The sequence below is a fragment of the Heliangelus exortis genome, chromosome 11 (genome assembly GCF_036169615.1).
Source record: "Heliangelus exortis chromosome 11, bHelExo1.hap1, whole genome shotgun sequence".
NCBI lineage: Eukaryota > Metazoa > Chordata > Aves > Apodiformes > Trochilidae > Heliangelus > Heliangelus exortis.
Genome location: NC_092432.1, coordinates 17,525,782 through 17,553,341, shown reverse-complemented (window position 1 = coordinate 17,553,341; position 27,560 = coordinate 17,525,782). Strand labels below are relative to the sequence as shown.

Sequence of the window (27,560 nt, the reverse complement as noted above, 5' to 3'; positions counted from 1 at the left end):
TGTGGCATTATGTATGTTACTGACACTAAGGATATAACAGTAAGTTTTGCTTTTGATTTATTGAAAGAAAAGCAGATTAATGCCAGGTTTGAGTTACGGTCTTCACAGTCTGTTCTTGCTATGCTTTCATACAGTCTAAGAGATAAGAATTTGTATACGTGGGTGAATGGGAGTTTAATGGTATACCCTGTACATTTTGGCAGATGAATGTATTTTAAAATGTTATGTATGGGAGCCATGTTTAACTGAACAGATAATTTAAAACTATATCATACAATCCTGGGAGTCTCTTTGCTTGGTATGATTTTCTGCTCACTGGTTGTGGTTTGTGAGTGAGCATGAGAGAGATGAGGTGCCTCTGTATAAACACATTCCAATTCCATACACCAGTCTCATCTTTTTAAAGGATTAGCTGTTCAGTATTGCAGCTGGCACACAGTACAGACTTGCGTTGGTTTTTCCCCTATTGTTCGGCTGATCATTATAGCTAATGTACATTGAGTATTCCGTGGTCATGTGTTCAGAGTCTATTTGGAACTTTCAGTTGCAATTATCTTTTCTAAAATAATTTTCTAGTCAGTGACTATGGTCTAACATAAATGTCTAAATAATGAATTTTTTTGTACAAATACACTTACTGCTGATTCTGTGAACGTCTCTTTTGACAAAGATATACAGCTGTTAGAAAAAAAATGGGGACAGAAATAGCTATTTAAATAGAAAAAAAAAAAAAAAAAAAAAGCAGCTTCAAATTTGACAATTCCATCCAACTGTTACATATCTAAAGCAAAAATCCAGCCTAAGGAAGAGGAGAATAATGGCATTATTAAATACTGTATCTAGAAAATAGGGAATTGGAAGTAATGAGGTAGAAAGCTGAAAAAAGATGTAAAAATTATGATTAAAATTCCCTTTTTAACAGTGTTTGAAGTAAGTGTTGTGTTGCTACTGGATCTTCCTTGTGCCCCTCACTGCCATGTAAACTATATCAGTAACTTGCTTGTAACTAGACTTAATTAAAGCAGGATATATTTCTGGAAAAAAAAAATGCCCCTATTCATCCATGAAAATGAAATCATAAAACAAAGAGAGACAATCACCAAACAACAGAGTTTCGGTTTTTCCCAAGTGCCTCTGAGGGAAGCTGCCACTGAACAGCCTGATTGCGACACAGTGTTCAGCGTTTACAATCACCAGAGAGGCGAGAAAATGGAGCCCGGGCAATTCCTCTGATTTGGTGATGCGTTGAGCCCAGGATCACCCCTCCGTCCCAGGATCAGAGCCTGGGTGCCATAGAACAGATTTCACCACACGCTGTGCTTCCCAAACGCCACGTTTTATTTGGGGACCTCTTTGACCTATTGGAAGCTATGCCAGAGGCCAGGAGGCTGCACGTCCCGCTGCTCTGAGGAGACAAGGAGAGCAGCTCTGGCTCAGCTGTGCCCTGCCCAGCTGTCCCAAGCCGCCTGGGCCCACACGGTGACACGGGCCCTGCCCGGCAAGGCTGGAACCTCCTGTAGCCTCTTGGGCAGCTCGTGATGAATCCATTGCCAAACAGCCTCCAGCAGGGTATCTTGTTTGGGCGTGCGCTCAGCCGCATGACTCGAGCTGCTCTAGGTCTCTGTGGGCGAGGTCAAAAACTCTGCAGACACCCTGGTGACCTCCTGGAAGTGACAGAAGAGGAATGCAGCAGCTGCTCCTCACAGCTTGGCAGAGTTGTAATCCCTTGGGAGTCTCCGGCTGCTGATTCCTCACCTGTAGGTGGGCTGTAAGAACTCAGCACCAGCTGATGATGCCCAGGACACTGAGCAGGACTGCTGCGAGGAGCAAGCGTTCATCCTCATCCTCAGGTGTGACCAGGACTGTCCCGGTGGAGGTGTGCCTGATGACGAGGCTCATCATTCCAGGTGGAACGCCCTCCATTTTACACTCTGCCTTCTTCCTGCAGCTGCCAAACAAAGCCCTGAAGACAAAGCAGTGCTGGGGTTTAAAAGAGCTTTGCTGAGTTAAACCCTGACTCCCTTCTGCCCTGTGCCTCACTGCACCACCCCCCTGAAAGAAGGGTAACCTGGCTGTCCAACAAACTGGGGCCAGGCCACTCACAGAGGTAAGCTGATGTACAGGTAGCAGGAGGGGCCAGGACAAACGCTGTGTGCTCTGCACGCTCGGGGATCATCATCCCACCAGGACCTTCACCCCAGCACAGCCACTTCCTCCTCCTGGGATGACATTAGGGAGGTTTAACTGGGAGAGTTAGGGGACAGGAAACTTCTGGGGGCGCTTGCTTGAACTTAGACAGTCGGGCACAGCCTGGGGGTGCACATGAGGTTCTGGGGAACAGCAGCCGTGACGGGGCAGTGGTGAAAGTACCGTCAGGAAGGTGGTGGCAGCAAGATTGTCCTTGACCCACCTCATCAGCGCCAGAAGCACAGTCTCCGGAAGGACCATCTTTGTCTCTGCAGCTCCTGCACAGTCTGCAGGATGTCCAAGGTCTGACCTGCTTGGGACCTGACTGAGGCATCAGGGTCCTTATCAAGGCGCTTGATGACTGCAACAGAAAGAAAGCGAGCAGTGGTGAAAGGCTGCTGTCTGCACAGACCCTTCTATGCAAGCCCCATCCCTCTCTTTCCCTAACTAGGAGGAGCAGCTGGGACCAAGGGAGCAGCTGGAAGCTGCTGCTCAGGAATCCCGGGCTCCCAGACTGGGCTGGGCTGGAAGGGACCTTCTAAAGGATCGCCTAGTCCCAACCCCCCACCACGGGCAGGGACACCTCCCACTAGGCCGGGGAGCACCAAGCCACAGCCAGCCTGGCCGTGAACACTTCCAGGGATGGGACAGTCACAGCTTCTCCCTCCTTTCCCTGCAGCGGAGCCAGGAATGCCAGCACCCAGCACCTCTGACCCTACTCACCATTCCACAGAACCTCCAGCGTCTCTTTACGTGGATTCCTCCCCAGGCACCGCACAGCAGACCCTGTGCACAGAGCTCCCGTCAGACCTCCCCCTCCCCAGCACTGCGACAGCACCGCCCCCGGTCCGGCCAGCTCGGCCGCACGCCCTCCTGCCCAGCGCTCCGCAGCGATGGCCCCGGGCAAGTCCCCGAGGGCGCTGCTGCCACTGAGCCAGGCGGCCACCAAGGCCTGGGCAGGGCAGGGCAGGGCAGGGCAGGGCAGGGCAGGGCAGAGGGGGCAGCGGGAGGCCAGGGCCCTGCCCGGGACAGCCACAGGGCTGCTCCTGCCTGCCAGGGCAGCGCCGGGGGCTGGGGCCGGCCTGCCAGAAGAGGGTCCCCGGGGGCTGTGGCTCACCCATGAACCTGATGGCCTCCTCTCTCACGCTGGCCCGAGAGTCCCACAGGCAGGGCAGGCTGAAATACACGTAGTCTTCCACCCTGCTCCTGTCCTGCTTCAGCTGGAGAGTGCCCAAGGTCATGTCATGGGGCTGGCACAGACCATTCCCCGTGGGCCAGAGCAGTCCCTCTGCCCAGCCCACCCCTTCCCCCCCCAGGCCATTCCTTTCTGCCAGCCAGGAGTCCCGGGGGGCTGAGGTGCAGCCAGAGCCACAGTCAGAGGGGGTCTGGCTGTGGGGGTACTGTGACCCCTCCGTGCTGCTGCCAGGGCCCAGGTGGGCCGGGGCTCCTGAAGCACCCAGGGGCTGGGGGGAAGAGGGGCCTGCAGAAGCAGCCCTGGCTGTGCCTTAGGGAAAGGGGAAGGAAGGGGGACTGAGCTCCAAGCTGTGCATTCTGCTCTGGATCAGGGCCAGCCAGGAACAGCTGCACATCCACACCCCAGGCACCCTTGGAGCATCCCTTGTCCAGCCCAGGCCCTGGCACCTGGGGGTTGTCCTCACCAAAGTCTCTCCAATCAGCCAGCTCTTCCTCATCTTGATCACCCTCTTGAGCCTCCTCCAGCCCAGGAACTTTGCACTGATGAGGAGGGCTTTGCCACAGGCCTGCAAAACAGCAGCAGGTGGGAGCTGGCACCACAGCTCAGAGAAGGAGACCTGTCGTCCCTCTCTTCTTGGCAAGGCTGCCAGCTGCCCCCAGCTACTTATGGGAAGAGGCAGGTGGGGACAGAGCCTGAAAGCCCGGGCTTCAATGCCCGAGGCAGGGACACGGGGCGGCCACCACCTCAGCTATGGTACTCTGCCAGCCAGCACAAGAGAAATGGGCAAGAGCTGATGAGCTGCTGCCAGGGCTGGGGCAGAGGGAAGGAAGGGCAAAGCAGGTGCTCAGCTTTCAACTCGGTACCTCAGTCATACTCCTGCTCTCAGTATTCATGTGCAGGAAGAGAAAGACCACGACCCTACGTATCCTCTCCTTCATCTCTCCCTTGTCCCTCCTCGCCACAGCCTTCATCGTCTCCCCAAAGAGGCTGAGGGACAGCTCTTGCACCTGGCTGGACTCCTGGTAGGAAGGAAGACGGTGTGACTGCAGCAACAGCCTCTCCCCACCCACGGTGACCAAGGCTGTTAACGTGGTCAATGTGAGGGGAGATGCTCTGGGGTTGCTGGGCTCAGGGCACCTCTATAGAGGCTGAGGCCAAGGAGAAGCCATGCTGGGTGCAGAGCCCAGCAGCCCTCCCAGCAGAGCCCAGGGGCGTGAGGAGGGCAGCAGCCCCGCCCACGTGCTTCCCGCAGGGCTGGGCTGGAGGGCAGCTGTCCTTGCCCCATGCCTCTCTGTGGGATCAGGCTCCCACATCAGCCTTACATCACCAAAGAGGTCTGGGAGCTTCTCCACCAGCAGCAGAGCGACGGGGCTGGCCTCTTTCCTCCTCAGGAGACCCAGCATGGTTTGGAAGAACAGCAAGGCCCCCATCCTGATGTTTGTGGATGGATCCTTCAGGCACATCAGGATGCTCTCGCTGGAGAGCATGTCCCGCATTTCTCTTGCCTGGAGGAAACGGAGAATTTCAGCCCTGCGTGCTGAGCACCAGCCTCCCACCCAGCTTCCCGGCAGGCGCTGCGCATGCTGATGGGGATGAAGGAGAGAGCAAGGAGAGCAAAGGCTCTGTGGCCCCTGCTCAGCCACCCCTCTCTGCTGACAGCCACCTCCTTCCTCTCAGCCAGGCCCAAGCCAGCGCGTTACCCCGGCCCCAGCCCCAGGCTGCCAAGGCGGCTCCGCCTGACTACGCCTTGCTCACCATCCGCGGATCTCCTGCAAGTGCCACCAAGCCCCCGAGTGCCAGCAGACGGACTGTCTGATTGCCATGGCTCAGGTAGGAGTGGAGGAGGCGCACGTCACTCTGATCCTTTCCAAGGCCCCGGCAGCCCAGCAGCTGAAAGAACAACAGCGGTGAGAGACGGGCAGAGCTGCAGGACCCTGGCACTCTGCAGCTCCTGGTTACCACTGCCAGCTCGGGGCCTGGGGGCTGACCAGCCCTGCCTGTGGACACGGGGGGGTGCTGAGCACTGCCCCAGCAGGAAGGGCTGGATGGAGGCCCCAGGGCCTGACTGGCAGCAGAGCCCTCTGTCCCAGCTCCAGGGACTGTCATCCCACCCCGGCGGCAGCCGCCTGTGCGAGAGGGACGGCTTCAGAAGCATCTGGCAGAGGCACTGCTTCCCACCAGGCTTACCTCAGTATAGAAAGTCATGGCAAAATTGAGCTGCCATTCCCTCCTCTGGTCAAGAATCTCTTTGACATGCTGGAACAGGAGGTATTGCTGCTTAGCGGGGCTCTTCCTCATCTCTCTGGGCAGGGCAGGGAAAGAAAAGCAGTGCTGGCGGTGAGCAGGGCAGGCAAAGCCTTGCTGGGATTGCCCTGCCCATGCCAGCCCAGCCAGGATAGCCCAGGCCAGGACACGCCTTTGCACCCAGCCACAGCCTCCACACCACTTGCTGCCGACTGCGCCCTGCTCTCTCCCCAGGCAAGGAGCACTCCTTGCCACTCGGATCGCTCCCTGGCCAGCGCTGCAGCTGCAGCCCGGGGCCTGGGTGCCTGGGGACTCCTCTGCTCTCACCTGGCCAGCAAGCTGACTCCTCTCTCGAGGGTGTCCACGTCCAGCATCATATCCCAGCCGCCCTCCTTCTGGATGTTCTGGACGTGCCCTTGACAGCCAGCGGCGTGCAGCAGAGCTTTAATGCCGTCCACTGCCACCCTGTGTGCAGAGCAAGGTCCGGTTACACACAGAGCAGGGGCCCTGGCCGAGGGCCCAGGGGAATGGCAGGGGAAGGCGCACCTCAAAGGGCTGGCTTGATCGGCCTGAGGCGGCTCCTGTCCCAGGATCACTGCACCCAGGGAAACTTTGTAGACCAAGCTCATGAGGAGCCTGGGGAAGAGCAGTTCCAGGATCCCCTGACAGCAGGGCTGCTGACTGAGCCTGGACAGGACCTTCATTGCCTGCAGAAAGACACAGGGACAGCTCTCAGTGCAAGGAAGCTGCTGTGGCACTGCCAAAGCCCCTGGGCTGCACGCGGAGTGCGGCTCAGGCATCGGCCCAGCCCACAGAGGCACCCATGGAGGCCGTGACCCATCTGCCAGGCCACGGCCCAGCAGCCCCGGGGGCTCCCCTCCTGCTTCAGTGGGGCCCCACAAGCCTCCCTGGGCCAGCACGGTGACCCCTCCTCTGGCACCCAACTCTGGCCCCTGCCCCAGGTTTCCAGCTGCAGCGCGGGGCGGGGGGTGCAGGCAGTGGGGAAGCCGAGTGCTGGCCAGATAGGGGCGGGGTTCCTATTTGTCCTTGGGGAGCTTATGGGGCAGCCTCGTGGGGCTGGAACAAGGGGGTTGGTGCAGGGCAGGTCCCTGCTGGCCCTGAGGGGCTGTGTCCCCAAGGCCTGGAGGAGGGGGCTGTTTGGGGCAGGCAGGAGGGACGTGTCTGTTTTCCTGGGGAGCCAGGAACAGCCTTGAAGGGGAGCAAGACCTGCTCTGGTCACTCACCGATGGGATAGCACACTTTGCTCTCCAGCCCTGGATCACGCTGAGCAGCCGGTCAAGAACTGTCACAGAAGTGCTGGGCAGGGACAGCAGCATCTCCCACATGGCCAGCGCAGCGCTGCAAGCCAGAACACTCTGTTAGCAGGGCTGCCTCGGCCGCTTGTGCTGTGCCTGGGCTATGGAGCAAGTCCCCAGGGCTCTTGGGGCTCATACTTGTCACAGGAGGGACTGATCCTCAACAGGGTCCGAACTGTTTCCTCGGGGCAGCACTCGTTCAGCAGCCCAAGCACGGATCTCAGGATGAACCGCGATGGTTCCGTGCGCACGTGCTCCACGTTTCTGTGGATGCACCTCAAGATTTTTTCTGCCTGCAGGGAACAGAGGGGAGGATGGTGCTGCCACTGCACTGCAACCATCCCCTCAGATGCCACACGCAGGGGTCCCTCCCAGCAGTCCCAAAGATGCAGCACAGAGCTTGAGCCAGCTGTCTCCCCTCCCTCCCTCCCTCCCTCCCTCCCTCCCTCCCTCCCTCCCTCCTTCCCTCCCTCTCTAGCTGCAGCTGGAGGATTTTGCCCATTGTCCTTTCAGTCCACGAAGTGGAGGTGCCAACACGAGGACTGGGACCAGAGATACCCACAGAGTCTCCAGGACAGTGGGAAGGGGTGTCAGGGGCTCTGGACCTGAGGCTCCTTCCCCGGGGATCATTTGCCACAGCTTCCTGGGAACAGCAGCAAAGCCTGGCTCTGCCTCCATGTCCCTGGGGTCCCTCCCAGCCTCAGGGAAGAATCCCCACACCCATCTGCCATGGCCAGGAGGTGGCCAGAGCCCTTTCCCACTGCAGCCTCTGCTCCTTTCTATGCCTCTGTACCCCTCAGGGTGCAGAGGGCTTTGGGGGAGAAACCTCCCTGGGGGTTTGCAGGGGGGAAACTGTGACCTGCTCTGGAAATGCCAGACCTGCGAGACATCCTGCAGGCTCCTGAGGATGGAGGGTGACAGGTTGGCTATCAGATCTCTCAGCCACTCCATATCCTGGTCCTGCAACAAGAGAAGATTAAGGGGCTCCTTTGTTGATCCCTTGTACGCACAGGACTCTGCTGCTTTTTTTTTTTTTTTTTGCCTTTTTCCCCAGCTTTGCCCAGAGGGCAGCTGTCTGGGAAGGCATCTTTGAGCATGGGGGCAGGTGGAGCAGGCACAAGGCAGGTGGCAGTCTCTGTAGGTACCTCTCCTAACCCTTCTCGAGCATCCTCAAACATCTCCTGGCCCTCTTCCTTCTCCTCAGCTGAATACCAGGGATCTTTAACAAAGCAAGGGAGGAGGGTGAGCTGAAGGCGCTGGCAGGAGAGACTAAAGGGCCCTTAGGCAGCACCCAGCTGCACACCAGCTCCCGAGGACAGAGCCAGCCCTGGGCGGGGGGACCCAAAGAGGGCAGTGGCACGGAGCAGGCCGGGGATGTGCCCAGCAGCCCCTGCCATGCAGGAGCACAGCAAAGCAGCCACAAACCGCTCACTCACCTGTCTCCAGCTGCTGGGCCATCGTGTCTGGGATGGGGAGACTGATCTCTTCCGCCTCATCTTCCACCCAGGCCAGGTGGAGCTGGCTCCCGGACCTCCGCTCAGTCCTGGGGAAGGAGGAGAGGCCATGGGGGGTGGGCACGGGGGTGGCAGTGCTGCTGCTGTCCCCCGAGGCTGCGCAGCCTGCGGGGAGAGCCCGTGGGGCCGCGGGGGCTGCGTGGGGGCAGGGACATGTCTGGGACGGGCTCTGCACGGGGCAGTGAATCTCCTGGGGATGGAGGCTCATGGGCAGCCTGTGAAGAGCCACAGCCCCCTGAGGGGCTGGGCAGAAGCTCCCGATGGACAAACCACAAAGGCCTTTCATGATCCCTCACATTTGACCCCCAGGGTGCCTGGCCCAGCCCCAGCCCCTGGCTCTTACCTCTCTGGGGGACCGAGCAGCCTCTGGGAATTGCCGTGGTTCTCTTGGGAACCACGGCAGCTTTCCTGAACTACAAAAAAACCAGACATGGCTCAGGGCTCAAGTCAGCGCTCTGCTCCTGTCTGATCCGATCGCTGTCCTCTTGGACACTGAGCCAGGGCAACCCCGGCACCAGAAAGGTACCCGGGGTCCAGGGGTGTCACCAATGACGTAACAAAGGTCCCATTGTCACCTGGCAGCCGGGCCAGGTGTGTACAGGCAGGCACTGGAACACCCACACCCAACTGTGACACGCACAGGCACCCGGGGGGCTGCACGCACAAGCTCTTTTGGGGGGAAGGTGTAGAAGGGGTGTCTCAGCCTTGGGAGGAGATGGCATAAAAGGAGGGGATGCAGTCCCATGGCCAGGGCAGCAGCTCTTGATTCAAACATTCAAGCACTGTTCAAACATCCTAAGTCAGCCATCCTCGGCTTTTTACTCGCTTTTTGGAGATGAGTGATCCTGCTCTAATCAAAATGGCAGTTTACCTACCGTAGCTAGAACTAACATCAAGTAGATATGTTTCTGGAACTTACCAGAAGGTGGCAGTCTTGTCCATCATGTCTCAAAAAAAACGGTTGCTTTTTTTTTTTTCCCCTCACAAGTTGAAGTTGTAGCCAGTCCTTCTGAATTGCCTTCCTATTTAAAGCCATAAAGCGGTGAGCTTTATTGTGCAAAATCATTAAAATCCTATGTTACCTGTTACGCTCTGTATAAATCAGGCTACCTGATTTTGAGAGTATTATCAATAAATACTATAAAACTGAGAAATAGAGCTTCAAGGGGTTATTTTAAAACTATTTGTGATCTTGGGTTTGCTGGCCACTCCATGATCCAGATCCAGTCAGATCCAGATCTGGCACAACATCTTTAGTAACTGGATTCCTAGATTTTTACAGCTCACATCACATGCAGTTGGAGCAAAGGGCAGTTACCAGTGCTGTGGGTCTTCACTCTACCAACAGAATGAAAATGAAACGAAACAAGAAATAAATCCAGATTTTTTTCCGCCTTTGGAATACAGGAGCTTGGAGAATTCAGGATAAATTTTTGCATAATAAAAAAAAAATAAAGCAAAAACTTATGGATTTATATTTATTTGTGAGCTAATAAATAAATAAAAATAAATTAATTTATTAAAAAGAATTTTGCATAGTTTTTGAAAACTGAAAAAAAAAAAAAAAAAAAAGACAGTGGTGCTATGTATGTGGTATTGTGGTATGTATCTATGTGAGGGTTAGGGCCAGCAAAAGTTTTCAGTGGTCCCTCTTTCCTTTTTTGAGCCAGGCCCATTTGTGTGGAATTTTGGAGCTGTATTGAGCAACAGTGAGAGAGTGGCCAAGGAGTCAAATATTCAAGGTTTTCAGTACTAAAGCAAACCAGTAGCCCGACTGCTGGTGGTGCTGTGGGTACGGTTCCATGGGAGGGTTTGGGAGCCACGCCCATTTGTGTTTAAGTTCGGAGCCAAATTCCGCTACAGCGTGAGAGAGGCCAAGGTGAGGGGGAGTTTTGACTGTTTGAGGTTTTAGCTGCTAAAGCGAAGCCGTAGCCTGATTGTTGGTGGTGCTGTGGGTAGGGTTTAGGAGGAGCTTTAGGCCCAGGAGGAGTCTTCATTAGTCACTCTTCTCATTTTGGAGCCAGGCCCGTTTACGTGGAATTTTGGTGGCGAATTCCACAAAAGTTGAAGAGCGGCCAAGGTGTCAAACATTTGACAGGAAAGGGAAAACAGAGCTTCCTAGGTAGTGTGGATCTGGTGGCCTGGCACATCAGACTCTAAAGGGTATGGAGCCCTGGTGATCCTGGTGCACGGATCAGGATATACCATGGAATATACCATGGAATCAGGTAGGGAGAGAATCCATCAGTAATTTTGTAATGACAGCAGGTCTGAGGGTTCCACCCCACAGTCCATATGCTCAAACCAGTGCTACGTTATCTATCCCACCTTCCCGTGGTTGCAAAGGTAGCACCACCACATGTCACCTCATGGCATTTCACAAGTCCTTCAGAAGAAAGGATTGAATGTTTCTCTCTGGCTCAGGTTCCTCCTTTTGTAATGAGGGAAGAGCTACCTCACAAGGGTTTGCTGCTCAAGCTCCTGCAGAAGACTCTTCTTCGTCACCCTTTTGGAGAGGATTTGGTCTTTCACCTCCATCAGAGCTCTCCCCCACACGTTCCATCTTTGCTTTGCCTTTAGTAACACAGGGCTCAGCTGCCTTTCTTCACTGCCTGACCACAGGGGCAACCTGTGGGGAATTGATCCGAAACCCCCACTCCCTGTCCCCCTGGGTCAGGACAGGGAAGCAGCACTGCTTCTCGCAGGCTCTGACAGAACAGTGACCTGGGCCACTACTGGCCGAGGCACATCAGTAAAAGCCACTCTCAAAGCTCAAGTGGTGGCCATACTTGTGTTGCCATTCCCACAGCTGCCTCTATGTCTACTGAGAAGAAAGCACCCTTGCAACACAAACATATAAAGGAGGGACAGCCATTTCCAAAACCTCCAAACCCTGATGGACTCAGTGTGGTATGAAGGAAGGATGTGTAGTTCCCCATAAAAAGAAAAACCCTAACAGTTCAATAGAGATTGCCATGGATAACCAGGTAACCGAGCCAATGCCCAGTCTACTGCAGAACAGACCGTTGATGTCACACACAACAAAGCCAATGCCCTTTGCCCAACACCCCCAAGCAACAAACAGCCATCAGAATAAAGAGGTTTCAGGTTGTCTCGTTGCAGGCCAGCATGAGGTCAGAATTTTGGCTCTGCAGAAGTAGAAATTTTATTCCTTTGATGATTCCTTGAGTAAATCGCTGCGTTATCTGAATTGTTTTCAAAAGAGGAACTCAACCACATTTTCTCCCTTAAGTTCCTGCCTAGTAGAAAAAAACTTCTGTAGAGATTTTGTTTCACTAGTTTTGGGCCTTCACTTGGTATCTAACTCTTTTTCATAGCCATTCTTTTGGGCCGCTTCTTTCATCCTAGTGATAATAAAGCTCGTAGACTAAATACAGTGAAACCTTCCAAAGTGAGTTCATGCTCTTGTGCACCTTTTAGATTGGTTATTACTTTGGAACTTTCTCCCAGTGTTTTGGAAGTTGCTTTGAGTGGAGTACTTTATCTCAGAAGACATCAGGATGGTCCTTGAACTCAAGTATTTTCAAGAATGCACTCCGAAGGGATTCACCCAGTCAGCCTGTATAAAAATGGATTTTTAACACAACTCACCAAATACTTACTTTCTCTCATTTCAGATTTGGACTTGCTAAAGCATCATTGGGCACACTGCTAATTGAAAATGCCCTATACCATGGTCATAACTACCTGTTTTCTCACTCAAAGACGTATTTCAACATAGCAGTGGATGAGAAGGGTCTTTGGATTATATACGCCTCGAGCACTGGTGAAAACATAATAGTAGCACATATTGATGAAGAAACATTTTCAGTCATTCGGCGTATCCATACCACATATCCCAAGTCCAAGGCTGGTAATGCACTCATAGCATGTGGCATTATGTATGTTACTGACACTAAGGATATAACAGTAAGTTTTGCTTTTGATTTATTGAAAGAAAAGCAGATTAATGCCAGGTTTGAGTTACGGTCTTCACAGTCTGTTCTTGCTATGCTTTCATACAGTCTAAGAGATAAGAATTTGTATACGTGGGTGAATGGGAGTTTAATGGTATACCCTGTACATTTTGGCAGATGAATGTATTTTAAAATGTTATGTATGGGAGCCATGTTTAACTGAACAGATAATTTAAAACTATATCATACAATCCTGGGAGTCTCTTTGCTTGGTATGATTTTCTGCTCACTGGTTGTGGTTTGTGAGTGAGCATGAGAGAGATGAGGTGCCTCTGTATAAACACATTCCAATTCCATACACCAGTCTCATCTTTTTAAAGGATTAGCTGTTCAGTATTGCAGCTGGCACACAGTACAGACTTGCGTTGGTTTTTCCCCTATTGTTCGGCTGATCATTATAGCTAATGTACATTGAGTATTCCGTGGTCATGTGTTCAGAGTCTATTTGGAACTTTCAGTTGCAATTATCTTTTCTAAAATAATTTTCTAGTCAGTGACTATGGTCTAACATAAATGTCTAAATAATGAATTTTTTTGTACAAATACACTTACTGCTGATTCTGTGAACGTCTCTTTTGACAAAGATATACAGCTGTTAGAAAAAAAATGGGGACAGAAATAGCTATTTAAATAGAAAAAAAAAAAAAAAAAAAAAGCAGCTTCAAATTTGACAATTCCATCCAACTGTTACATATCTAAAGCAAAAATCCAGCCTAAGGAAGAGGAGAATAATGGCATTATTAAATACTGTATCTAGAAAATAGGGAATTGGAAGTAATGAGGTAGAAAGCTGAAAAAAGATGTAAAAATTATGATTAAAATTCCCTTTTTAACAGTGTTTGAAGTAAGTGTTGTGTTGCTACTGGATCTTCCTTGTGCCCCTCACTGCCATGTAAACTATATCAGTAACTTGCTTGTAACTAGACTTAATTAAAGCAGGATATATTTCTGGAAAAAAAAAATGCCCCTATTCATCCATGAAAATGAAATCATAAAACAAAGAGAGACAATCACCAAACAACAGAGTTTCGGTTTTTCCCAAGTGCCTCTGAGGGAAGCTGCCACTGAACAGCCTGATTGCGACACAGTGTTCAGCGTTTACAATCACCAGAGAGGCGAGAAAATGGAGCCCGGGCAATTCCTCTGATTTGGTGATGCGTTGAGCCCAGGATCACCCCTCCGTCCCAGGATCAGAGCCTGGGTGCCATAGAACAGATTTCACCACACGCTGTGCTTCCCAAACGCCACGTTTTATTTGGGGACCTCTTTGACCTATTGGAAGCTATGCCAGAGGCCAGGAGGCTGCACGTCCCGCTGCTCTGAGGAGACAAGGAGAGCAGCTCTGGCTCAGCTGTGCCCTGCCCAGCTGTCCCAAGCCGCCTGGGCCCACACGGTGACACGGGCCCTGCCCGGCAAGGCTGGAACCTCCTGTAGCCTCTTGGGCAGCTCGTGATGAATCCATTGCCAAACAGCCTCCAGCAGGGTATCTTGTTTGGGCGTGCGCTCAGCCGCATGACTCGAGCTGCTCTAGGTCTCTGTGGGCGAGGTCAAAAACTCTGCAGACACCCTGGTGACCTCCTGGAAGTGACAGAAGAGGAATGCAGCAGCTGCTCCTCACAGCTTGGCAGAGTTGTAATCCCTTGGGAGTCTCCGGCTGCTGATTCCTCACCTGTAGGTGGGCTGTAAGAACTCAGCACCAGCTGATGATGCCCAGGACACTGAGCAGGACTGCTGCGAGGAGCAAGCGTTCATCCTCATCCTCAGGTGTGACCAGGACTGTCCCGGTGGAGGTGTGCCTGATGACGAGGCTCATCATTCCAGGTGGAACGCCCTCCATTTTACACTCTGCCTTCTTCCTGCAGCTGCCAAACAAAGCCCTGAAGACAAAGCAGTGCTGGGGTTTAAAAGAGCTTTGCTGAGTTAAACCCTGACTCCCTTCTGCCCTGTGCCTCACTGCACCACCCCCCTGAAAGAAGGGTAACCTGGCTGTCCAACAAACTGGGGCCAGGCCACTCACAGAGGTAAGCTGATGTACAGGTAGCAGGAGGGGCCAGGACAAACGCTGTGTGCTCTGCACGCTCGGGGATCATCATCCCACCAGGACCTTCACCCCAGCACAGCCACTTCCTCCTCCTGGGATGACATTAGGGAGGTTTAACTGGGAGAGTTAGGGGACAGGAAACTTCTGGGGGCGCTTGCTTGAACTTAGACAGTCGGGCACAGCCTGGGGGTGCACATGAGGTTCTGGGGAACAGCAGCCGTGACGGGGCAGTGGTGAAAGTACCGTCAGGAAGGTGGTGGCAGCAAGATTGTCCTTGACCCACCTCATCAGCGCCAGAAGCACAGTCTCCAGAAGGACCATCTTTGTCTCTGCAGCTCCTGCACAGTCTGCAGGATGTCCAAGGTCTGACCTGCTTGGGACCTGACTGAGGCATCAGGGTCCTTATCAAGGCGCTTGATGACTGCAACAGAAAGAAAGCGAGCAGTGGTGAAAGGCTGCTGTCTGCACAGACCCTTCTATGCAAGCCCCATCCCTCTCTTTCCCTAACTAGGAGGAGCAGCTGGGACCAAGGGAGCAGCTGGAAGCTGCTGCTCAGGAATCCCGGGCTCCCAGACTGGGCTGGGCTGGAAGGGACCTTCTAAAGGATCGCCTAGTCCCAACCCCCCACCACGGGCAGGGACACCTCCCACTAGGCCGGGGAGCACCAAGCCACAGCCAGCCTGGCCGTGAACACTTCCAGGGATGGGACAGTCACAGCTTCTCCCTCCTTTCCCTGCAGCGGAGCCAGGAATGCCAGCACCCAGCACCTCTGACCCTACTCACCATTCCACAGAACCTCCAGCGTCTCTTTACGTGGATTCCTCCCCAGGCACCGCACAGCAGACCCTGTGCACAGAGCTCCCGTCAGACCTCCCCCTCCCCAGCACTGCGACAGCACCGCCCCCGGTCCGGCCAGCTCGGCCGCACGCCCTCCTGCCCAGCGCTCCGCAGCGATGGCCCCGGGCAAGTCCCCGAGGGCGCTGCTGCCACTGAGCCAGGCGGCCACCAAGGCCTGGGCAGGGCAGGGCAGGGCAGGGCAGGGCAGGGCAGGGCAGAGGGGGCAGCGGGAGGCCAGGGCCCTGCCCGGGACAGCCACAGGGCTGCTCCTGCCTGCCAGGGCAGCGCCGGGGGCTGGGGCCGGCCTGCCAGAAGAGGGTCCCCGGGGGCTGTGGCTCACCCATGAACCTGATGGCCTCCTCTCTCACGCTGGCCCGAGAGTCCCACAGGCAGGGCAGGCTGAAATACACGTAGTCTTCCACCCTGCTCCTGTCCTGCTTCAGCTGGAGAGTGCCCAAGGTCATGTCATGGGGCTGGCACAGACCATTCCCCGTGGGCCAGAGCAGTCCCTCTGCCCAGCCCACCCCTTCCCCCCCCAGGCCATTCCTTTCTGCCAGCCAGGAGTCCCGGGGGGCTGAGGTGCAGCCAGAGCCACAGTCAGAGGGGGTCTGGCTGTGGGGGTACTGTGACCCCTCCGTGCTGCTGCCAGGGCCCAGGTGGGCCGGGGCTCCTGAAGCACCCAGGGGCTGGGGGGAAGAGGGGCCTGCAGAAGCAGCCCTGGCTGTGCCTTAGGGAAAGGGGAAGGAAGGGGGACTGAGCTCCAAGCTGTGCATTCTGCTCTGGATCAGGGCCAGCCAGGAACAGCTGCACATCCACACCCCAGGCACCCTTGGAGCATCCCTTGTCCAGCCCAGGCCCTGGCACCTGGGGGTTGTCCTCACCAAAGTCTCTCCAATCAGCCAGCTCTTCCTCATCTTGATCACCCTCTTGAGCCTCCTCCAGCCCAGGAACTTTGCACTGATGAGGAGGGCTTTGCCACAGGCCTGCAAAACAGCAGCAGGTGGGAGCTGGCACCACAGCTCAGAGAAGGAGACCTGTCGTCCCTCTCTTCTTGGCAAGGCTGCCAGCTGCCCCCAGCTACTTATGGGAAGAGGCAGGTGGGGACAGAGCCTGAAAGCCCGGGCTTCAATGCCCGAGGCAGGGACACGGGGCGGCCACCACCTCAGCTATGGTACTCTGCCAGCCAGCACAAGAGAAATGGGCAAGAGCTGATGAGCTGCTGCCAGGGCTGGGGCAGAGGGAAGGAAGGGCAAAGCAGGTGCTCAGCTTTCAACTCGGTACCTCAGTCATACTCCTGCTCTCAGTATTCATGTGCAGGAAGAGAAAGACCACGACCCTACGTATCCTCTCCTTCATCTCTCCCTTGTCCCTCCTCGCCACAGCCTTCATCGTCTCCCCAAAGAGGCTGAGGGACAGCTCTTGCACCTGGCTGGACTCCTGGTAGGAAGGAAGACGGTGTGACTGCAGCAACAGCCTCTCCCCACCCACGGTGACCAAGGCTGTTAACGTGGTCAATGTGAGGGGAGATGCTCTGGGGTTGCTGGGCTCAGGGCACCTCTATAGAGGCTGAGGCCAAGGAGAAGCCATGCTGGGTGCAGAGCCCAGCAGCCCTCCCAGCAGAGCCCAGGGGCGTGAGGAGGGCAGCAGCCCCGCCCACGTGCTTCCCGCAGGGCTGGGCTGGAGGGCAGCTGTCCTTGCCCCATGCCTCTCTGTGGGATCAGGCTCCCACATCAGCCTTACATCACCAAAGAGGTCTGGGAGCTTCTCCACCAGCAGCAGAGCGACGGGGCTGGCCTCTTTCCTCCTCAGGAGACCCAGCATGGTTTGGAAGAACAGCAAGGCCCCCATCCTGATGTTTGTGGATGGATCCTTCAGGCACATCAGGATGCTCTCGCTGGAGAGCATGTCCCGCATTTCTCTTGCCTGGAGGAAACGGAGAATTTCAGCCCTGCGTGCTGAGCACCAGCCTCCCACCCAGCTTCCCGGCAGGCGCTGCGCATGCTGATGGGGATGAAGGAGAGAGCAAGGAGAGCAAAGGCTCTGTGGCCCCTGCTCAGCCACCCCTCTCTGCTGACAGCCACCTCCTTCCTCTCAGCCAGGCCCAAGCCAGCGCGTTACCCCGGCCCCAGCCCCAGGCTGCCAAGGCGGCTCCGCCTGACTACGCCTTGCTCACCATCCGCGGATCTCCTGCAAGTGCCACCAAGCCCCCGAGTGCCAGCAGACGGACTGTCTGATTGCCATGGCTCAGGTAGGAGTGGAGGAGGCGCACGTCACTCTGATCCTTTCCAAGGCCCCGGCAGCCCAGCAGCTGAAAGAACAACAGCGGTGAGAGACGGGCAGAGCTGCAGGACCCTGGCACTCTGCAGCTCCTGGTTACCACTGCCAGCTCGGGGCCTGGGGGCTGACCAGCCCTGCCTGTGGACACGGGGGGGTGCTGAGCACTGCCCCAGCAGGAAGGGCTGGATGGAGGCCCCAGGGCCTGACTGGCAGCAGAGCCCTCTGTCCCAGCTCCAGGGACTGTCATCCCACCCCGGCGGCAGCCGCCTGTGCGAGAGGGACGGCTTCAGAAGCATCTGGCAGAGGCACTGCTTCCCACCAGGCTTACCTCAGTATAGAAAGTCATGGCAAAATTGAGCTGCCATTCCCTCCTCTGGTCAAGAATCTCTTTGACATGCTGGAACAGGAGGTATTGCTGCTTAGCGGGGCTCTTCCTCATCTCTCTGGGCAGGGCAGGGAAAGAAAAGCAGTGCTGGCGGTGAGCAGGGCAGGCAAAGCCTTGCTGGGATTGCCCTGCCCATGCCAGCCCAGCCAGGATAGCCCAGGCCAGGACACGCCTTTGCACCCAGCCACAGCCTCCACACCACTTGCTGCCGACTGCGCCCTGCTCTCTCCCCAGGCAAGGAGCACTCCTTGCCACTCGGATCGCTCCCTGGCCAGCGCTGCGGCTGCAGCCCGGGGCCTGGGTGCCTGGGGACTCCTCTGCTCTCACCTGGCCAGCAAGCTGACTCCTCTCTCAAGGGTGTCCACGTCCAGCATCATATCCCAGCCGCCCTCCTTCTGGATGTTCTGGACGTGCTCTTGACAGCCAGCGGCGTGCAGCAGAGCTTTAATGCCGTCCACTGCCACCCTGTGTGCAGAGCAAGGTCCGGTTACACACAGAGCAGGGGCCCTGGCCGAGGGCCCAGGGGAATGGCAGGGGAAGGCGCACCTCAAAGGGCTGGCTTGATCGGCCTGAGGCGGCTCCTGTCCCAGGATCACTGCACCCAGGGAAACTTTGTAGACCAAGCTCATGAGGAGCCTGGGGAAGAGCAGTTCCAGGATCCCCTGACAGCAGGGCTGCTGACTGAGCCTGGACAGGACCTTCATTGCCTGCAGAAAGACACAGGGACAGCTCTCAGTGCAAGGAAGCTGCTGTGGCACTGCCAAAGCCCCTGGGCTGCACGCGGAGTGCGGCTCAGGCATCGGCCCAGCCCACAGAGGCACCCATGGAGGCCGTGACCCATCTGCCAGGCCACGGCCCAGCAGCCCCGGGGGCTCCCCTCCTGCTTCAGTGGGGCCCCACAAGCCTCCCTGGGCCAGCACGGTGACCCCTCCTCTGGCACCCAACTCTGGCCCCTGCCCCAGGTTTCCAGCTGCAGCGCGGGGCGGGGGGTGCAGGCAGTGGGGAAGCCGAGTGCTGGCCAGATAGGGGCGGGGTTCCTATTTGTCCTTGGGGAGCTTATGGGGCAGCCTCGTGGGGCTGGAACAAGGGGGTTGGTGCAGGGCAGGTCCCTGCTGGCCCTGAGGGGCTGTGTCCCCAAGGCCTGGAGGAGGGGGCTGTTTGGGGCAGGCAGGAGGGACGTGTCTGTTTTCCTGGGGAGCCAGGAACAGCCTTGAAGGGGAGCAAGACCTGCTCTGGTCACTCACCGATGGGATAGCACACTTTGCTCTCCAGCCCTGGATCACGCTGAGCAGCCGGTCAAGAACTGTCACAGAAGTGCTGGGCAGGGACAGCAGCATCTCCCACATGGCCAGCGCAGCGCTGCAAGCCAGAACACTCTGTTAGCAGGGCTGCCTCGGCCGCTTGTGCTGTGCCTGGGCTATGGAGCAAGTCCCCAGGGCTCTTGGGGCTCATACTTGTCACAGGAGGGACTGATCCTCAACAGGGTCCGAACTGTTTCCTCGGGGCAGCACTCGTTCAGCAGCCCAAGCACGGATCTCAGGATGAACCGCGATGGTTCCGTGCGCACGTGCTCCACGTTTCTGTGGATGCACCTCAAGATTTTTTCTGCCTGCAGGGAACAGAGGGGAGGATGGTGCTGCCACTGCACTGCAACCATCCCCTCAGATGCCACATGCAGGGGTCCCTCCCAGCAGTCCCAAAGATGCAGCACAGAGCTTGAGCCAGCTGTCTCCCCTCCCTCCCTCCCTCCCTCCCTCCCTCCCTCCCTCCCTCCCTCCCTCCCTCCCTCCCTCCTTCCCTCCCTCTCTAGCTGCAGCTGGAGGATTTTGCCCATTGTCCTTTCAGTCCACGAAGTGGAGGTGCCAACACGAGGACTGGGACCAGAGATACCCACAGAGTCTCCAGGACAGTGGGAAGGGGTGTCAGGGGCTCTGGACCTGAGGCTCCTTCCCCGGGGATCATTTGCCACAGCTTCCTGGGAACAGCAGCAAAGCCTGGCTCTGCCTCCATGTCCCTGGGGTCCCTCCCAGCCTCAGGGAAGAATCCCCACACCCATCTGCCATGGCCAGGAGGTGGCCAGAGCCCTTTCCCACTGCAGCCTCTGCTCCTTTCTATGCCTCTGTACCCCTCAGGGTGCAGAGGGCTTTGGGGGAGAAACCTCCCTGGGGGTTTGCAGGGGGGAAACTGTGACCTGCTCTGGAAATGCCAGACCTGCGAGACATCCTGCAGGCTCCTGAGGATGGAGGGTGACAGGTTGGCTATCAGATCTCTCAGCCACTCCATATCCTGGTCCTGCAACAAGAGAAGATTAAGGGGCTCCTTTGTTGATCCCTTGTACGCACAGGACTCTGCTGCTTTTTTTTTTTTTTTTTGCCTTTTTCCCCAGCTTTGCCCAGAGGGCAGCTGTCTGGGAAGGCATCTTTGAGCATGGGGGCAGGTGGAGCAGGCACAAGGCAGGTGGCAGTCTCTGTAGGTACCTCTCCTAACCCTTCTCGAGCATCCTCAAACATCTCCTGGCCCTCTTCCTTCTCCTCAGCTGAATACCAGGGATCTTTAACAAAGCAAGGGAGGAGGGTGAGCTGAAGGCGCTGGCAGGAGAGACTAAAGGGCCCTTAGGCAGCACCCAGCTGCACACCAGCTCCCGAGGACAGAGCCAGCCCTGGGCGGGGGGACCCAAAGAGGGCAGTGGCACGGAGCAGGCCGGGGATGTGCCCAGCAGCCCCTGCCATGCAGGAGCACAGCAAAGCAGCCACAAACCGCTCACTCACCTGTCTCCAGCTGCTGGGCCATCGTGTCTGGGATGGGGAGACTGATCTCTTCCGCCTCATCTTCCACCCAGGCCAGGTGGAGCTGGCTCCCGGACCTCCGCTCAGTCCTGGGGAAGGAGGAGAGGCCATGGGGGGTGGGCACGGGGGTGGCAGTGCTGCTGCTGTCCCCCGAGGCTGCGCAGCCTGCGGGGAGAGCCCGTGGGGCCGCGGGGGCTGCGTGGGGGCAGGGACATGTCTGGGACGGGCTCTGCACGGGGCAGTGAATCTCCTGGGGATGGAGGCTCATGGGCAGCCTGTGAAGAGCCACAGCCCCCTGAGGGGCTGGGCAGAAGCTCCCGATGGACAAACCACAAAGGCCTTTCATGATCCCTCACATTTGACCCCCAGGGTGCCTGGCCCAGCCCCAGCCCCTGGCTCTTACCTCTCTGGGGGACCGAGCAGCCTCTGGGAATTGCCGTGGTTCTCTTGGGAACCACGGCAGCTTTCCTGAACTACAAAAAAACCAGACATGGCTCAGGGCTCAAGTCAGCGCTCTGCTCCTGTCTGATCCGATCGCTGTCCTCTTGGACACTGAGCCAGGGCAACCCCGGCACCAGAAAGGTACCCGGGGTCCAGGGGTGTCACCAATGACGTAACAAAGGTCCCATTGTCACCTGGCAGCCGGGCCAGGTGTGTACAGGCAGGCACTGGAACACCCACACCCAACTGTGACACGCACAGGCACCCGGGGGGCTGCACGCACAAGCTCTTTTGGGGGGAAGGTGTAGAAGGGGTGTCTCAGCCTTGGGAGGAGATGGCATAAAAGGAGGGGATGCAGTCCCATGGCCAGGGCAGCAGCTCTTGATTCAAACATTCAAGCACTGTTCAAACATCCTAAGTCAGCCATCCTCGGCTTTTTACTCGCTTTTTGGAGATGAGTGATCCTGCTCTAATCAAAATGGCAGTTTACCTACCGTAGCTAGAACTAACATCAAGTAGATATGTTTCTGGAACTTACCAGAAGGTGGCAGTCTTGTCCATCATGTCTCAAAAAAAACGGTTGCTTTTTTTTTTTTCCCCTCACAAGTTGAAGTTGTAGCCAGTCCTTCTGAATTGCCTTCCTATTTAAAGCCATAAAGCGGTGAGCTTTATTGTGCAAAATCATTAAAATCCTATGTTACCTGTTACGCTCTGTATAAATCAGGCTACCTGATTTTGAGAGTATTATCAATAAATACTATAAAACTGAGAAATAGAGCTTCAAGGGGTTATTTTAAAACTATTTGTGATCTTGGGTTTGCTGGCCACTCCATGATCCAGATCCAGTCAGATCCAGATCTGGCACAACATCTTTAGTAACTGGATTCCTAGATTTTTACAGCTCACATCACATGCAGTTGGAGCAAAGGGCAGTTACCAGTGCTGTGGGTCTTCACTCTACCAACAGAATGAAAATGAAACGAAACAAGAAATAAATCCAGATTTTTTTCCGCCTTTGGAATACAGGAGCTTGGAGAATTCAGGATAAATTTTTGCATAATAAAAAAAAAATAAAGCAAAAACTTATGGATTTATATTTATTTGTGAGCTAATAAATAAATAAAAATAAATTAATTTATTAAAAAGAATTTTGCATAGTTTTTGAAAACTGAAAAAAAAAAAAAAAAAAAAGACAGTGGTGCTATGTATGTGGTATTGTGGTATGTATCTATGTGAGGGTTAGGGCCAGCAAAAGTTTTCAGTGGTCCCTCTTTCCTTTTTTGAGCCAGGCCCATTTGTGTGGAATTTTGGAGCTGTATTGAGCAACAGTGAGAGAGTGGCCAAGGAGTCAAATATTCAAGGTTTTCAGTACTAAAGCAAACCAGTAGCCCGACTGCTGGTGGTGCTGTGGGTACGGTTCCATGGGAGGGTTTGGGAGCCACGCCCATTTGTGTTTAAGTTCGGAGCCAAATTCCGCTACAGCGTGAGAGAGGCCAAGGTGAGGGGGAGTTTTGACTGTTTGAGGTTTTAGCTGCTAAAGCGAAGCCGTAGCCTGATTGTTGGTGGTGCTGTGGGTAGGGTTTAGGAGGAGCTTTAGGCCCAGGAGGAGTCTTCATTAGTCACTCTTCTCATTTTGGAGCCAGGCCCGTTTACGTGGAATTTTGGTGGCGAATTCCACAAAAGTTGAAGAGCGGCCAAGGTGTCAAACATTTGACAGGAAAGGGAAAACAGAGCTTCCTAGGTAGTGTGGATCTGGTGGCCTGGCACATCAGACTCTAAAGGGTATGGAGCCCTGGTGATCCTGGTGCACGGATCAGGATATACCATGGAATATACCATGGAATCAGGTAGGGAGAGAATCCATCAGTAATTTTGTAATGACAGCAGGTCTGAGGGTTCCACCCCACAGTCCATATGCTCAAACCAGTGCTACGTTATCTATCCCACCTTCCCGTGGTTGCAAAGGTAGCACCACCACATGTCACCTCATGGCATTTCACAAGTCCTTCAGAAGAAAGGATTGAATGTTTCTCTCTGGCTCAGGTTCCTCCTTTTGTAATGAGGGAAGAGCTACCTCACAAGGGTTTGCTGCTCAAGCTCCTGCAGAAGACTCTTCTTCGTCACCCTTTTGGAGAGGATTTGGTCTTTCACCTCCATCAGAGCTCTCCCCCACACGTTCCATCTTTGCTTTGCCTTTAGTAACACAGGGCTCAGCTGCCTTTCTTCACTGCCTGACCACAGGGGCAACCTGTGGGGAATTGATCCGAAACCCCCACTCCCTGTCCCCCTGGGTCAGGACAGGGAAGCAGCACTGCTTCTCGCAGGCTCTGACAGAACAGTGACCTGGGCCACTACTGGCCGAGGCACATCAGTAAAAGCCACTCTCAAAGCTCAAGTGGTGGCCATACTTGTGTTGCCATTCCCACAGCTGCCTCTATGTCTACTGAGAAGAAAGCACCCTTGCAACACAAACATATAAAGGAGGGACAGCCATTTCCAAAACCTCCAAACCCTGATGGACTCAGTGTGGTATGAAGGAAGGATGTGTAGTTCCCCATAAAAAGAAAAACCCTAACAGTTCAATAGAGATTGCCATGGATAACCAGGTAACCGAGCCAATGCCCAGTCTACTGCAGAACAGACCGTTGATGTCACACACAACAAAGCCAATGCCCTTTGCCCAACACCCCCAAGCAACAAACAGCCATCAGAATAAAGAGGTTTCAGGTTGTCTCGTTGCAGGCCAGCATGAGGTCAGAATTTTGGCTCTGCAGAAGTAGAAATTTTATTCCTTTGATGATTCCTTGAGTAAATCGCTGCGTTATCTGAATTGTTTTCAAAAGAGGAACTCAACCACATTTTCTCCCTTAAGTTCCTGCCTAGTAGAAAAAAACTTCTGTAGAGATTTTGTTTCACTAGTTTTGGGCCTTCACTTGGTATCTAACTCTTTTTCATAGCCATTCTTTTGGGCCGCTTCTTTCATCCTAGTGATAATAAAGCTCGTAGACTAAATACAGTGAAACCTTCCAAAGTGAGTTCATGCTCTTGTGCACCTTTTAGATTGGTTATTACTTTGGAACTTTCTCCCAGTGTTTTGGAAGTTGCTTTGAGTGGAGTACTTTATCTCAGAAGACATCAGGATGGTCCTTGAACTCAAGTATTTTCAAGAATGCACTCCGAAGGGATTCACCCAGTCAGCCTGTATAAAAATGGATTTTTAACACAACTCACCAAATACTTACTTTCTCTCATTTCAGATTTGGACTTGCTAAAGCATCATTGGGCACACTGCTAATTGAAAATGCCCTATACCATGGTCATAACTACCTGTTTTCTCACTCAAAGACGTATTTCAACATAGCAGTGGATGAGAAGGGTCTTTGGATTATATACGCCTCGAGCACTGGTGAAAACATAATAGTAGCACATATTGATGAAGAAACATTTTCAGTCATTCGGCGTATCCATACCACATATCCCAAGTCCAAGGCTGGTAATGCACTCATAGCATGTGGCATTATGTATGTTACTGACACTAAGGATATAACAGTAAGTTTTGCTTTTGATTTATTGAAAGAAAAGCAGATTAATGCCAGGTTTGAGTTACGGTCTTCACAGTCTGTTCTTGCTATGCTTTCATACAGTCTAAGAGATAAGAATTTGTATACGTGGGTGAATGGGAGTTTAATGGTATACCCTGTACATTTTGGCAGATGAATGTATTTTAAAATGTTATGTATGGGAGCCATGTTTAACTGAACAGATAATTTAAAACTATATCATACAATCCTGGGAGTCTCTTTGCTTGGTATGATTTTCTGCTCACTGGTTGTGGTTTGTGAGTGAGCATGAGAGAGATGAGGTGCCTCTGTATAAACACATTCCAATTCCATACACCAGTCTCATCTTTTTAAAGGATTAGCTGTTCAGTATTGCAGCTGGCACACAGTACAGACTTGCGTTGGTTTTTCCCCTATTGTTCGGCTGATCATTATAGCTAATGTACATTGAGTATTCCGTGGTCATGTGTTCAGAGTCTATTTGGAACTTTCAGTTGCAATTATCTTTTCTAAAATAATTTTCTAGTCAGTGACTATGGTCTAACATAAATGTCTAAATAATGAATTTTTTTGTACAAATACACTTACTGCTGATTCTGTGAACGTCTCTTTTGACAAAGATATACAGCTGTTAGAAAAAAAATGGGGACAGAAATAGCTATTTAAATAGAAAAAAAAAAAAAAAAAAAAAGCAGCTTCAAATTTGACAATTCCATCCAACTGTTACATATCTAAAGCAAAAATCCAGCCTAAGGAAGAGGAGAATAATGGCATTATTAAATACTGTATCTAGAAAATAGGGAATTGGAAGTAATGAGGTAGAAAGCTGAAAAAAGATGTAAAAATTATGATTAAAATTCCCTTTTTAACAGTGTTTGAAGTAAGTGTTGTGTTGCTACTGGATCTTCCTTGTGCCCCTCACTGCCATGTAAACTATATCAGTAACTTGCTTGTAACTAGACTTAATTAAAGCAGGATATATTTCTGGAAAAAAAAAATGCCCCTATTCATCCATGAAAATGAAATCATAAAACAAAGAGAGACAATCACCAAACAACAGAGTTTCGGTTTTTCCCAAGTGCCTCTGAGGGAAGCTGCCACTGAACAGCCTGATTGCGACACAGTGTTCAGCGTTTACAATCACCAGAGAGGCGAGAAAATGGAGCCCGGGCAATTCCTCTGATTTGGTGATGCGTTGAGCCCAGGATCACCCCTCCGTCCCAGGATCAGAGCCTGGGTGCCATAGAACAGATTTCACCACACGCTGTGCTTCCCAAACGCCACGTTTTATTTGGGGACCTCTTTGACCTATTGGAAGCTATGCCAGAGGCCAGGAGGCTGCACGTCCCGCTGCTCTGAGGAGACAAGGAGAGCAGCTCTGGCTCAGCTGTGCCCTGCCCAGCTGTCCCAAGCCGCCTGGGCCCACACGGTGACACGGGCCCTGCCCGGCAAGGCTGGAACCTCCTGTAGCCTCTTGGGCAGCTCGTGATGAATCCATTGCCAAACAGCCTCCAGCAGGGTATCTTGTTTGGGCGTGCGCTCAGCCGCATGACTCGAGCTGCTCTAGGTCTCTGTGGGCGAGGTCAAAAACTCTGCAGACACCCTGGTGACCTCCTGGAAGTGACAGAAGAGGAATGCAGCAGCTGCTCCTCACAGCTTGGCAGAGTTGTAATCCCTTGGGAGTCTCCGGCTGCTGATTCCTCACCTGTAGGTGGGCTGTAAGAACTCAGCACCAGCTGATGATGCCCAGGACACTGAGCAGGACTGCTGCGAGGAGCAAGCGTTCATCCTCATCCTCAGGTGTGACCAGGACTGTCCCGGTGGAGGTGTGCCTGATGACGAGGCTCATCATTCCAGGTGGAACGCCCTCCATTTTACACTCTGCCTTCTTCCTGCAGCTGCCAAACAAAGCCCTGAAGACAAAGCAGTGCTGGGGTTTAAAAGAGCTTTGCTGAGTTAAACCCTGACTCCCTTCTGCCCTGTGCCTCACTGCACCACCCCCCTGAAAGAAGGGTAACCTGGCTGTCCAACAAACTGGGGCCAGGCCACTCACAGAGGTAAGCTGATGTACAGGTAGCAGGAGGGGCCAGGACAAACGCTGTGTGCTCTGCACGCTCGGGGATCATCATCCCACCAGGACCTTCACCCCAGCACAGCCACTTCCTCCTCCTGGGATGACATTAGGGAGGTTTAACTGGGAGAGTTAGGGGACAGGAAACTTCTGGGGGCGCTTGCTTGAACTTAGACAGTCGGGCACAGCCTGGGGGTGCACATGAGGTTCTGGGGAACAGCAGCCGTGACGGGGCAGTGGTGAAAGTACCGTCAGGAAGGTGGTGGCAGCAAGATTGTCCTTGACCCACCTCATCAGCGCCAGAAGCACAGTCTCCGGAAGGACCATCTTTGTCTCTGCAGCTCCTGCACAGTCTGCAGGATGTCCAAGGTCTGACCTGCTTGGGACCTGACTGAGGCATCAGGGTCCTTATCAAGGCGCTTGATGACTGCAACAGAAAGAAAGCGAGCAGTGGTGAAAGGCTGCTGTCTGCACAGACCCTTCTATGCAAGCCCCATCCCTCTCTTTCCCTAACTAGGAGGAGCAGCTGGGACCAAGGGAGCAGCTGGAAGCTGCTGCTCAGGAATCCCGGGCTCCCAGACTGGGCTGGGCTGGAAGGGACCTTCTAAAGGATCGCCTAGTCCCAACCCCCCACCACGGGCAGGGACACCTCCCACTAGGCCGGGGAGCACCAAGCCACAGCCAGCCTGGCCGTGAACACTTCCAGGGATGGGACAGTCACAGCTTCTC

General features: G+C 54.1%; 4 protein-coding genes and 1 long non-coding RNA gene across 5 annotated transcripts; all 5 read right to left on the bottom strand.

Annotated features, from left to right (window-relative positions):
- Positions 1-1,315: 1,315 nt before the first annotated feature.
- Positions 1,316-6,319, bottom strand: LOC139801121 (maestro heat-like repeat-containing protein family member 7). Its single transcript, XM_071754990.1, has 13 exons — positions 6,173-6,319; positions 5,954-6,091; positions 5,570-5,684; positions 5,138-5,272; positions 4,705-4,887; positions 4,246-4,401; positions 3,846-3,947; positions 3,305-3,407; positions 2,911-2,973; positions 2,371-2,548; positions 2,104-2,219; positions 1,756-1,963; positions 1,316-1,664 (listed from the first exon to the last, which is right to left on the bottom strand). Exons 1-10 carry the CDS (start codon positions 6,253-6,255, stop codon positions 2,415-2,417), a joined length of 1,212 nt encoding a protein of 403 aa, XP_071611091.1. The 5' UTR covers positions 6,256-6,319; the 3' UTR covers positions 1,316-1,664; positions 1,756-1,963; positions 2,104-2,219; positions 2,371-2,414.
- A 363-nt stretch (positions 6,320-6,682) lies between these two features.
- On the bottom strand, positions 6,683-9,094 carry LOC139801257 (uncharacterized). The gene is made up of 7 exons (XM_071755292.1): positions 8,800-9,094; positions 8,379-8,485; positions 8,088-8,161; positions 7,822-7,902; positions 7,081-7,235; positions 6,871-6,985; positions 6,683-6,703 (listed from the first exon to the last, which is right to left on the bottom strand). The coding sequence occupies exons 1-7, from the start codon at positions 8,886-8,888 to the stop codon at positions 6,683-6,685; spliced, it is 642 nt and encodes a 213-aa protein (XP_071611393.1). The 5' UTR covers positions 8,889-9,094.
- Positions 9,095-13,662: 4,568 nt separating this feature from the next.
- On the bottom strand, positions 13,663-18,050 carry LOC139801303 (maestro heat-like repeat-containing protein family member 7). Its single transcript, XM_071755308.1, has 11 exons — positions 17,917-18,050; positions 17,485-17,619; positions 17,052-17,234; positions 16,593-16,748; positions 16,193-16,294; positions 15,652-15,754; positions 15,258-15,320; positions 14,718-14,895; positions 14,451-14,566; positions 14,103-14,310; positions 13,663-14,011 (listed from the first exon to the last, which is right to left on the bottom strand). The coding sequence occupies exons 1-8, from the start codon at positions 18,025-18,027 to the stop codon at positions 14,762-14,764; spliced, it is 987 nt and encodes a 328-aa protein (XP_071611409.1). The 5' UTR covers positions 18,028-18,050; the 3' UTR covers positions 13,663-14,011; positions 14,103-14,310; positions 14,451-14,566; positions 14,718-14,761.
- Positions 18,051-18,296: 246 nt separating this feature from the next.
- LOC139801256 (maestro heat-like repeat-containing protein family member 7) lies at positions 18,297-21,457 on the bottom strand. Its single transcript, XM_071755291.1, has 8 exons — positions 21,163-21,457; positions 20,742-20,848; positions 20,451-20,524; positions 20,185-20,265; positions 19,428-19,582; positions 19,218-19,332; positions 18,520-18,680; positions 18,297-18,438 (listed from the first exon to the last, which is right to left on the bottom strand). Exons 1-8 carry the CDS (start codon positions 21,249-21,251, stop codon positions 18,297-18,299), a joined length of 924 nt encoding a protein of 307 aa, XP_071611392.1. The 5' UTR covers positions 21,252-21,457.
- Positions 21,458-26,025: 4,568 nt separating this feature from the next.
- LOC139801302 (uncharacterized) lies at positions 26,026-27,265 on the bottom strand. The gene is made up of 4 exons (XR_011728142.1): positions 27,081-27,265; positions 26,814-26,929; positions 26,466-26,673; positions 26,026-26,374 (listed from the first exon to the last, which is right to left on the bottom strand). It is a non-coding gene; the product is annotated as an uncharacterized lncRNA (long non-coding RNA).
- Positions 27,266-27,560: the final 295 nt, after the last annotated feature.